The following is a 12,696-nucleotide window of genomic DNA, read 5'->3' on the forward strand; positions in this document are numbered from 1 at the left end:
CAATTAAGTAGGCGGATTAAGGAAAAATGCAAATAGCAGTAATATCTGTCTCCAGGTTATTCATCGTTCAACAAATATTTATGGAATGTGTATCATGTACCAGGGTATTATACAAGGAGCTGCAGATACTTTGGTGAACAAGACCTGTAAGATCCTTGCCTTTATATGCTAGGAACTTAGTAGTAAGGGAGGCAGAGAATAAATAGGTGAGAGATGGGGCATAACTCGGGCGGGTCAGGAAGGGTCTCTAGAGGAGGTAACAACTGATCCAACATCTGAAGAACAGAATGAACAAGCCAGAAGAGTGGGGGTAGTCATTCTAAGTAGAGGGAATGGCGTGTACAAGGGATGAATACAACAAACATATACAGACAGGCTCAATGGAACAGGCATGGGTTTTAGGAGTAAAAAGGAAAAAAAACTCCCAGATTTACGTAAGTACTGCCTACTTGATATCCAAGTAACAAAGTCACAAACACAAAAAGATACCATTCCTTTAGAGTTTGTATTACTTTCCCCTTTTAATCACCTACTTGAATACTTCTTTTATCATAAGCCTCTCTGACACTCCTTATTAGACTTATGTGTTTCCTCCATCACCAAATTCTGAGTCTATGTTCTAATCAATAACCTCAGTTTTAGGTCCTAACATCCGGAACACTATTTCTCCAGAACATTTTAATAACTAATTACTGCTGAGGCACTGAGAAAAGAACATAGAAGAGTTAGATGACTGCAAACTCACAAATTCTTCAGTGAAAACTGAGTTCTACCAATTTCCAATCCCAGTACTAGGCAAATCTTGAGCAGCTACAAGTCAAGAAGCTCTAGAATTAAATTAACACATTTCATTTGTTAGCTTCTAGGGGCAAAGAAAACGAGAATAACGTACTGAAAATAAACTCCTTAAGAAGAGATCTCTTATTCTTTTCTTGCTTCCCATTCCTCTTCACTCCTCTGCTGTCCTCCTTTCCTTCCTCCCCTCATCTCTCCTTTGTTCCCCTTCCCTCCCAGACTTCTCTTCTTTTAAAAATATGATTTTTTTTTTGCCACTTACTAAAAATCTATATGCAGGAAGAAAGGAGGAAAGCATCCACCATCCAGAAACCAGGTGGCTATTTGGCCTCATCTGTTTGAAGGATTTCCTTTTATAAGTGAATACAACCCATGACTCTCTGGTTCACTTCTAAACTCGAAATGGGCCCAGTTCTCAAAAGTACACAGTGGCCTAGCAAAAACGGTGCTACATCTTCCAGGTCACAAACTCTCACTCACTTCTTGGGAAGCATAAAAATTTAATGTTTATAAACAAGCTAAAATTTCAAAGTAGAACTTCAAGCTCATGACATGTACACACTGCTATATTTAAAATGGATAACCAACAAGGACCTACTATATAACACAGGGAACTCTGCTCAGTATTATATAACAACCTAAATGGGAAAAAAATTTGAAAAAGAACAGATACATTTATATGTATAACTGAATCACTTTGCTGTACACCTGAAACTCTCACAACATTGTTAATCAACTATACTCCAATATAAAATAAAAAGTTAAAAAATTAAATTAAATTAAAAAAAGAAGGAAACAAAAAAGAATTTCAAGCTCAATGGGAGAAGTCTACATAGAGGAAGAACAGTAGGATAATTAAGCTAATATATTTTTCATTACAGGCATAAACTAACTTCTACCTTTGTAATTTCAGCTCAAACATTAAGAAAGAAAAGGTAAGAAAAGGAGTATTTGGTATTTTATACCAAATTTTATAAGATATTATACATATATGTGTGTGTGTGTGTGTGTGTGTATATATGTAAAACGTTAAAAAGACTTACCCCTTGTGCGTGAAGATATTCAACAGTTTTGGTTATAGTAAACAGGACAGCACTGGCCTCTCGTTCAGAGAAAAATTTCTGTCTAAGTATTTTATCCAGCAATTCACCCCCTTTCATAAGTTCTGTCACTACATACACATATTTTCCATCATCATATACCTGTAACATTTAACAGCAAAATGTAAAAAATTATGTGAAGCTTTACATGTGCTCAGCACACAGTTTGGCATAGTAAAAGAGAAATTAAAACTCACTTTATATACAAGGAAAATTTTACTTATCACAACCAATGAAGGATATAAAATTTGCAAACAATTTTATACACATAAAGATATTAAAATAGGAATTGATGAGACTGAATGTCAGAAAAATAACCTTTAGTTTCCTTCCGTGAACCTTAACTCATGGCAATCAAAATAAGTATGGGTATGGTATCCGAAGGGGCACTGAACTTCTGCTCTTAGGGTGTGTTCCTCTTGATCTTTCTACCTACTAATGATGAGAGGGACTGGTAGAAAGACATGCTGCTGTGATTTTCCTGGAACTTCTGCAACTGCAGAACTTCTGTATTTATACATACAGTACAAAGAATTATTCTGGTTTTGATTAAATCGAAAGACAAGCTGTGGCAAGAACTAAGTAGGAAGATTAAGTAGCAAAGAGAAATTCCATTCAACCACGCAGAAGCATACCAATTTACTCCTAATGTCGAAAAAGAAAGCTCACTGTAATTTTGGATTTGTACTCTAGGCACTCCCAAACTGAAATAACCCTCTCCTTAAACTTCAGGCCCTTTTATTCCCCTCTTCTCATAGAGTTACTGCACACCTTTGCTTAGCTCCCTAACAGGTACCATGTATTAGGGCCCCAAATATGGAGAAAACAAGGTACCTGCCCTCAAAGTTTTTATTCTAGTAGGGAGAAACAGACATAGAAATAAGAGTTTAAAAAAATGTTGGAGATGCTGTAACAAAAGTGGGGATAATTTTAGAGACTTTGGAATTTGAAATGAAGGAAGGAGCAAAGATGTAAAAAATAGCAACAGCTTAGGGAGTTCCCCAGGCAAGGCTGAGAGAAAGTGTTTTCTACATTTCCTTTTTAATTTACTTGGCTGGATTCTTGGAGGTTATATTAATTAAAGAGTCACTTAAGTGAAATATTTAATGGGACTAAGTTAACATTCTCCTCTAACAATGAACAGTGATAAATTATTCTGAGGAAATTAGAGTTTCAGTTAGGAAGGAGAAGGGAGGATAAACGTTGGTATTCACAGAACCTCAGAGGTGAAAGCTACCTTAGGAGTCCTCTGGCTTAGCTGGCTACATGACACTTCTGGTCTACAATACCCAGACACGGCCTTTCAGCCTATGTGGGCACCATGAGCAAGAGAGGACTTAATGCTGCCTGAGGAGTTCGCACCCTTTGCCAACACCTCTGTTATGATGAAAGCTATAAGTAGCAGGGAAAGGAAACTTCACTTGTCTGGGGGGTGGTGATGGGCAGGGCAGGATTCCTGAAGGAAGTAATGCCTTAGCCAAGTCTTAGTTGTGTGGTAGTTAGCCAGGCAAAAAAGGGAAATGGCATTCTCAATTGAGTGAATCATAAATTCAAAGACAGAGCAGCAGAAGAAAACGAGGTATGTTAAGAAAAATTTGTACATACTTGAGCATGGCTGGAGCATAGGGTGTGTGAGGAAGTGTGAAAACTACTACAGATGGAGGAATGCTGGGACCAGAGGTGATGGGGAACATGAACTGTAGGCAGGGAAGTAACATGGTTAGATAGAAGGGACAGCTCTCTCTGGCAGTACTGTGGAAGACAGTTTGGGGAGCCTATGGAGCCTGAGACTTGTCAATCCTGAACATAATTAATACCCAAGTGTTCCAGTAAATACTGATATTAAAAGCAATAATGTAATACTTTTTTTTCTTAAAGGCAGAAAAATTAACTAAACATTTTTCTCTATAACTGGAATTATGCTATATATGTTGGCCTCTAATTTATTTTTTTTACTCACTATATCGAATTCTTTGTCTACCACATGATATGTGAAAACATTCCAAATATGAGTTAGACAACTGAGTCAAATGATCTACGTTAAAGAATCTACTTACATCCTTTAGAGTAATAATGTTTGGATGTTGTCCATAACGAAGAAGAATTTCAATTTCTTCTGTAGGGTCTCTCTTGCTTTTATCAATAATCTAAAAGGCAAATATTTATCATAAAATCTCATGAACTATACAGTATAAACGTTAAGTATTTACAGCTACAGGCTTAGGTGTTATTTTGTGTAAACACTGTATTTATAAGCCATTTATCAACCATTTTTATTCAAGTACCTGGCCAGACTGTCTAATCAAAATTTGAAAGCCAGTCTTGATATAGACGGCAAGGCTGTAAAGTAAACTCTACGCCATGAGTCACATTCAAACCAGGTCTGTCTAGTTTAAGTTTTTAGCAAGTTTAGGATTTAATAAAAACTCAAAAGCCTCAAGAAAAGGTACCAAGAACACAGTTAACATATCTTTCTTCCAGCCTTCAATGTCTTACACCTTTGGGAACGCAGTTAACTTTAAAAAAAAACAAAAATAAGATTTATTTATTTGTTTATGTTTGGCTGTGTTGGGTCTTCGTTGCTGTGCGTGGGCTTTCTCTAGGCGGCAAGTGGGGGCTACTCTTCATTGTGGTGCGTGGGCTTCTCATTGCGGTGGCCTCTCGTTGCGGAGCACGGGCTTCAGTAGTTGTGGCACGTGGGCTTCAGTAGTTGCGGCTAACAGGATCTAGAGCGCAGGCTCAGTAGTTGTGGCACACGGGCTTAGTTGCTCTGCAGCACGTGGGATCTTCCTGGACCCGGGCTCAAACCCGTGTCCCCTGCATTGGCAGGCGGATTCTTAACCACTGCACCACCAGGGAAGCCCTCAGTTAACTTCTAACCCCTATCAATACAGATAATTAAGAGCAAGATGTATTTATAATATGACCGTTAGCATTTGTTTATTGAATTTACTTTCTTTAATTAAATGCTTCAATGGAATATCCCATCAGTTGTAAGCTACTTATAAAAAATTAATAGTTATGTAGAACAAACTTTATTTTTGAAGCTAGGCAGAAAGCTAAGCAGAATACCATACCTAGAATTCTACTTGGCTAGAATGAAGTTTAATTATTACAATAAAGCCCTTTAAAATACTAATTTAGCTTTCCAACTCTTTTATGTCACCTGCTTCTTAAAAATACTTCTCTTAACGTTTTCATCTGTTAAAGTAACATTATATTTTTAAAAAGGCAACAAGGACTTCCCTGGTGGCACAGTGGTTAAGAATCTGCCTGCCAGTGCAGGGGACACGGGTTCGATCCCTGGTCCAAGAAGATCCCACAAGCCGCAGAGCAACTAAGCCCGTGCGCTACAACTACTGAGACTGCACTCTAGAGCCTGCGAGCCACAACTACTGAAGCCTGCGTGCTCTGGGGCCCATATGCCGCAACTGCTGAAGCTCGCACGCCTAGAGCCCATGCTTTGCAACAAGAGAAGCCACTGCATTGAGAAGCCCACACACCGCAACGAAGAGTAGCCCCCGCTCACTGCAACTAGAGAAAGCCTGTGCAGCAACGAAGACCCAATGCAGCCAAAAAAAAAAAAAAAAAACTGAAAAGAAAAAAGAAAAGGCAACAAGTTTTCCTTTCATTTCATCCAAAATGTAGTCTGAAATAAATTTTGTGACCTTCATACTTTCAGTTTTAAAACAGCTTAGTAATTATGTATGCAATAAATACCCAAACGCTTCAGCATCCTAGGAAAGAGCTTGCAACTCTCAATATGAGCCAAATCTGCTATCTGAAATGGATTTAGTTGTGAAAACAGTTCTTTATTTGGAGAACAGGTAAGTCAAACATACAGGCGTCCACTGTGATCAACTGCAAATGATAGTGTAGAATCAGGCAAATGGATGATTAAGAAGAAAGGTCCATGGAATAGACATGCTGACTCAAGGGAGATGATTTGGGGTTAGTCTTTTGAAAACCAGAACACATTGGGAGGTTTTATTTTATTTTTAAAAATTTATTATTTACTTATTTTTTGGCTGCATCACATGGCTTGTGGGATCTTAGTTCCTGGACCAGGGATTGAACCCGTGCTCCCTGCAGTGGAAGTGTGGCATCCTAACCACTGGACCACCAGAGAATTGGGGAGGTTTTATTTTGGGCAACATTCTCTCTGATCTGCTAATCTTGAGCCCAGCTTACATTATATCCATAACTCTGCTTGTGAATCTTAGATATGTAGTAATTTCAGTAGAATCAAGTGCTGGGATTGGTTTTAGGGATGTAATTTAAGTCACAAGAATCCACATATAGCTGGAGGATGTTCTCAAGGTTTTGGTATACTGCTCCTGGTTTCTATAATTTGAAGGGGGCCTCAGGACACTTCTGCTTTTTTCTGATGTGTTTATGGAGGCAAGATACATTCTTAGATTGCCTACCAAGTACATTATTCACATTCTCTCCTTTCATGTGTGCAGTTTGAAAATTTCTATGTACCCCACATTTCACTGAGTAGAAGAGCAAATTAAAATGTATTTCTATGGTTCATCCTTATAACTGACAGAATGCCTTACAGACACTGATGACTTTTTAGAACAATTACATCCAAGTTTAAGATAGCAGCAACCATTTTTGGGTGTGTCCTCCCAGATATTTGCTATGCATAAATAAAGCACATTTATTTTTACTTTTACACAGTAAAATCATATTAGATCTAGATAAATGGACAGACTGGTGGAAGGATAGAAGTAATAATAATTAATGCCACTTTCCCCACTAACTAAACACGAGCTACCCATAGTTATAGACTAGTTCTAAGGCTCAAATTAAGTTGAAAGCTTTAGACATTACTTGAATTGTTTGTGATGGGAGAGCAGAGGCATCCAACTCAAGAAGTGAAAAGGCAGAAACTTGAATATAGTATTTGTTCACTTATAACTAAAGGTTTGGACTCGAACTTTATTATAGAGGTATGTGCCTTGGTTTTTGGCTTAGAAAATCTTTACTGTCTTAGGATGCTTGACGAACTTAAAACAGCTAATGATAATATATTTTATGACAGTGGTTCTTATTCTTTTATTGGTTCACAGATCCTTCTAAATGTGAAAGGTGGTATGAACATTTTTGCCATAAAAATGTAAACATACAAAATTTGGCATATAATTCCGAGGAACTCCCTGACATCTTGACCATAAACGGGGGACTTCTGAGAGTACACGGGGTGCTACTAAAAACCAGGTCAGGTGTAAAGTGGTACTGCCCTCCGCAAACTGGATGTATGCTGCCTTACCTTTTGAGCTCATAGGAGGATCTATGGTTCCAGATTAAGATCCCTGAAGATCACTAGCCAGACATTTATATCACCTTACCTTTTTATAACAAAAGGCACACTTACCAAAGAAGACTGTAATTTTTAACTGGTACTAGCATGCATGAATAAGAACTGTTAGAGGTGCATTTGAAATCTAAAAACACTTACCTTCACTGCAAACTCCATGTTTGTGGCTTTATGTATACATCTCTTGCAAACGGAGTAGGAGCCAACCCCAATATCTTCTTTTACTTCATATCCATCAGTAAACTGAATACTGTTCCTGTGTAACTGCTACAAACACAATTATAAATTGATGAAGAGCCCTGTAATGACTTTGGTACATTACATAATAGGGAAACATGTTACTCAGCATGCACTGTTGGCCTTAACTATAAATATAAATGAATTTAGTAAAAATAAAAATGAATTTTTCTGCATATATTCTTCTACAACTGTGCATTTCTGAAGTGTCTACGATACAATGCACAGCAAGAAATATGCCTTTAAAAAAAGCTTATGTTGAAAAGAAAAAACTGAATATGTACAACAAGAAACACAGAGCTACGTGATAAGGGGCCGACAGCCTTGCCAGTGGTTATGCCCCATTCTACTCCCCAAACGGCTATAGGTCTTTGAAATACCTTTGCAAACGGGGAGACATTTGAAACCTCTGGTATAGAAGAAAAGATTTAGGAGGATTCAGAATTAGAACATCTGGATTCGTCTCTCCGATGCACCGCACAGAAATCATAAACATACATTCTATAGAATTCATCACATGCTTGTCATAGTAAAAGGGACAGACTATTTCAACATGAACTTTGTTCAAAAAACAGTGCTTAAATTGGTTTTCCAGAAAGTGGAAAGCAAGATAACTGACTTGTGAAAAAAACTTTAGCACAAAAGCAACTTAATCATCAAGCAAATTCAAGCACTAAGTATACCCTAAAAACAATTCAGTGCTTCAAAAGATGTATCTAGTTCCCTCTATGATTAAGAAGATGAATTAAATTTATCTTTCCATGATACTACGATGGGAAGAAATAAATCTAATGGTTTGTACTATTTGTGTTCCTCTAATAACATTTAATTTAGCAGTGCAGTCGCCTGCTACAAACACACACACTCAGAAACCTGCTTCTGTAGCTCCTTTTTCTCCCACTCTGATCAACAGATGGGATAAGGAGGGAGGTACCCTAAGGCAGTATCCATAACCATTTCTTCCTAATGACAATGGGGCTCCAAAAGAACAAGGACACAAAACTTGGAAAACTTAAAATTTAAGTTTATTTTTATTTCTTATATATTTCTATGGCAGAGGTTGGCAAATTATGGCCTGTGGGCCAAATCTGGTTCACTACCAGTTTTTGCTAAACAAAGTTTTATTGGCACACAGCCATGTTCATTCATTTACATACAATCTATGACTGCTTTTGTGCTACAATGGCAGAGCTGAGTAGTCGCAACAGAGATCCATATAGCCTACGAAGCCTCAAATATTTATTATCTGGTCCTTAGAGAAAAAGTCCGCTGACCCCTGTTCGAAAGTATCAGTGAACTAGGAGACCTCAGCTCACCACAGCTGATCTAACAGAGACAGAGGATGAAACAAATTAGGCCCAATAAACATTCTAAGGCACAGGAGACGAGAGACAACAAGATGGTGATACTTATCTCAACTCTCTTAGAATTCTACTTTCAAGTCAGATAGGTATCCAGGATTCTGGCGCATGCAACCTTTTCAAAGGTATATGAAAGGAGTTTCTAAGAGTAATGTCAATGATATAAAATGTATTTTAAGCTGCTCACTTAAGGTCAGCAGATCAAATCTAACATAATTATCCACACGAAGAACTGTATCTTACAACACTTCAAATTTAAAATTACTTAGACATTCACTCACCTGAACAATTGAGTGCACACCAACTGTCTGCATAGCTTGGCTTTCATCATCTGAGGTAATAGCAACAAAACTAAACCCCCGAAAAAGCTGATGTGCATTAGCACTAGGTGGAATGCCAGGTGAATCTGAAAAGAATAATAAATTACTAAGAAAGTAATTGCTTTGAAAGGTAATTAAGGGAAGAATTGTCAACATTATGAGCGTTCTCACTTATTCTGGAATTCCACTTCTCAGGTATCCAGTGTTTCCAGGATAACTAAGTAAGGCACTGTATCAGATCTGTCCTGATGGCTTATTGCCATCAAAACTCTAACATCCTAGTCCCTCAGAGCCCAGAAAATTGCTAATTCATTTGAAGAATATACTAAATTAATGAATTACTGGGTTAATATATTCTAAATTAGCACTGTCCCAAAGAATTTCCTGCAGTGATGGAAATTTTCTGTATCTGTGCTGCCCAATACAGTAGCCCCTAGCCACATGTAGCTACTGAGAATTTGAGATGTGGTTAGTGTGACTAAGAAACAAAATTTTTAATTTTAATTAATTTAAATTTAAACAGCCACATATGGCTACTGGCTACCACATTGGACAGTGCAGCCCTAAATAATAACCTAACAATGCTATGGCTCCCGGTTAGGGGGAGATATAAGGTTGATCTGCAGATAATTTAGGAGAAAGGGATTTAGTCCAGTGGTCTCAACACATAAAGTCAGAATCTAGAAATCTAAACTGAAGATAAAATTATTATACATGTAAAAGATCAAATTTATATATATATATATATATATATACACACACACACACTAGGACGATCACAGTACGTAGTCCTTAAAATGTTTTATGACATGACATGTATTGTTATTCAAATTATTTATGTGGAATCTACTGGCATTAACAAAAACAGAAAAATACTTTCACAATACAGTTAATGCTCACTAAAAAAGAAATAATACAAGTATAATAATATGTTATTCATAAATATAAACATACAATTAGGCATACTAATATTTATAAACATACTATAAAGGCTAAAGGCAAGCAAAAAACAGGTAAATCTACTTAAACATCAACTCCACATAAAGTTCTCTTTTAATATCAGCTTGATATTCTCAGCAATATATATTGTTTAGTGAATTCTACATCAATGTGACAGTATTATACTGAAGACTTCTGCTAAGAGAACCTATCTGGGCAGAATATAATATAGAACTGCTCTATTCTAAGATTTTTCCTCTATCAGGACAAATTGTATTCAGAAAGCAAAGTAAAACATTACCATATATCATCAGTTCTATGCATATCACTGTCTATACATTTGATAAAATTCTGTTCATGTGTTAATCCAAATTTCTAAGGCTGTCTTACAAAAATAAACACCCATCAATGCTTAATATAGATTGTTAGACTTTTGGCTGTAAAGCTTTATAGCAAGGTTTGAATGATACACTCTATGGGAAATACACGCAAGTACATTTTCTATTTATTTGCTTGTCAATGATAAACCTGGGATCTGATACACCTAAATGAGAGAACATTAGAGTGAAAAACACCATTATGTATAATGCACACACTAATGAATGAAATACAACTTACCATTTCAAAGATCACTTCTCTAATAGTCACTGTTTGTGCAATTTTAGGATAAAGCCTGATACAGGGTATGAATCATTTTGAAGTTATCACACCTCACATGAAGTTTAAGTTATGTTTGGGATTTGAACTTTGTAAGTACTTCCAGAATACCATATAATATTAGAATTTTAAAGGGCACTACTTATGCTGTAGTATTTCATGTGAACATAGCTACAGGTAAATAAACGCACAACCAAATAATTTTTTCACACAAATTGTATGGAAGTTTAAGGTACAACGTAATTTGCTAAAAGATTTAACAAGGATCTTAACTTCTATAAAATGCTATAAAGGATTTACTAATGATCTAGTTATTACAGCAGGGGTAGTGTATGAAGGGAAAAAATGAGGACAGTATATAGAGTTATACTAGATAAGATTTTCTGATTGAACAAGAAAAAAATATATATTGTCTTATATTTGGGTTTTCACGTTTTCTCCTTACCTTTGGGAGTTTTCGCAGTAAACTCAGGATCAAAATAGAAAGTATCTTCAGGCCTGCCAGTTGCAGGTTTAAAAGGTGGATGAATTTCTCTTCTATACAGTTTCTGGAGGAAAAATAAGAGACTTAGACATGTGTTAATTATAAAAAAAATTTCAAGCAAGTTTTCATTCTATACTTACATTCCAGTCTATTGTTGAGAAAAATGAATGTCTTTTAATTTCTTCAACTCCATCTGGTCCTGCGCCTATCAAAAATTGACTAGTTTTGATTAAATGGTAATTTTATTTCAAGGATAAATATATATATTGTTTATTCAGTCTTCACTTTTAACATTTGTCCTACTATTTCATAATCCCACAACAAACACAAATATCCATCTCCCCCCTAGAAAACAAACACCAACAAACACACAAAAGAAACAAATTAATTAAAAATTTTACCTAATCTGTTTGCAGGATTTCGTTTGAAAAGCATTCGTAAAAGACTCTGGGCTTCAGGACTCAAAAACTGTGGCATCCCAAGTTTGGCTCTAAATAATAAATCCATATATTTTATGTTTTGGAGGTATCTGTATTTTATTTTTAAAATAAACTTCTAATTTTAAGATCATTATGGATTCAAAATCAGAAATAATACAGAGAGAGCCTACGTACCCTTTACCCAGTTTCCCCCAGTGGTAACACCTTACAAAACTATAGTGTGATATCACAACCAGGATACTGACATTGACACAATCCACTGATCTCATTCAGATATCTCCAATTTTCACTGCACTTATTTGTGTGTGTGTTTAGTTCTATGCCATCTTTTAAATTGAAGTATAGTTGATTTACAGTATTACATTAGTTTCAGGTGTACAGCATAGTGATTCAGTATTTTTGCAGATTATATTCCATTTTAGGTTATTATAAGATAACAGCCATAATTCCCTGTGTTATATTGTATATCCTGTTGCTTACTGATTTTATACATAGTGGTTTGTATCTGTTAATCCCACACCCCTAATTTGTCCCTCGCCCCCCCTTCCATCTCCCCTTCAGTAACCATACGTTTGTCCTCTGTATCTGTGAATGTTTCTGTTTTGCATATACATTCATTTGCATTATTTTTTGACTCCACATGTAAATGATATCATACAGTATTTGTCTTTCTCTGTCTCAGTTATCTCACTTAGCATAATGCCCTCAAGGTCCATCCACATTGCTGTAAATGGCAGAATTTCATTCTATTTTATGGCTGAGTAATATTCCATTGTGTGTGTGTGTGTGCGCGCGCGCGCGTGCGTATGCCAAATCTCCTTAATCCAATCATCTGTTAATGGGCACTTGGGGTGCTTCCATGTGCTGGCTATTGTAAATTGTGCTGCTATGAACACTGGGGTGCATGTATCTTTCTGAATTAGAGTTTTCCCATCAACAGTGTACAAGGGTTCCCCTTTCTCCACATACTCTCCAACATGTGTGCTTTTTTTTTGGCCACACCGCGCACCTTGCGGGATCTTAGTTCCCCAACCAGG

At 36.5% G+C, this 12,696-nt stretch overlaps 1 protein-coding gene across 12 annotated transcripts in view; it reads right to left on the minus strand.

Moving 5' to 3' along the window:
- RPS6KA3 (ribosomal protein S6 kinase A3) overlaps window positions 1-12,696 on the minus strand; it is a 111,102-nt gene that overhangs the window by 13,962 nt on the left and 84,444 nt on the right. For 11 of the 12 annotated variants that reach the window (XM_033411512.2, XM_033411517.2, XM_049704729.1 and 8 more), the window contains 7 exons: window positions 11,621-11,709; window positions 11,360-11,424; window positions 11,181-11,283; window positions 9,101-9,225; window positions 7,363-7,488; window positions 3,953-4,042; window positions 1,839-1,997 (listed from right to left, as the gene is read on the minus strand). In XM_033411512.2, the coding sequence (XP_033267403.1) occupies window positions 1,839-1,997; window positions 3,953-4,042; window positions 7,363-7,488; window positions 9,101-9,225; window positions 11,181-11,283; window positions 11,360-11,424; window positions 11,621-11,709 (757 nt within the window). The remainder of the gene's footprint in view (window positions 1-1,838; window positions 1,998-3,952; window positions 4,043-7,362; window positions 7,489-9,100; window positions 9,226-11,180; window positions 11,284-11,359; window positions 11,425-11,620; window positions 11,710-12,696) is intronic. The other variant, XM_049704731.1, reaches the window with a different exon arrangement.

Source organism: Orcinus orca, chromosome X, assembly GCF_937001465.1.
Source record: "Orcinus orca chromosome X, mOrcOrc1.1, whole genome shotgun sequence".
In the NCBI taxonomy this organism is placed as follows: Eukaryota; Metazoa; Chordata; class Mammalia; order Artiodactyla; family Delphinidae; genus Orcinus; species Orcinus orca.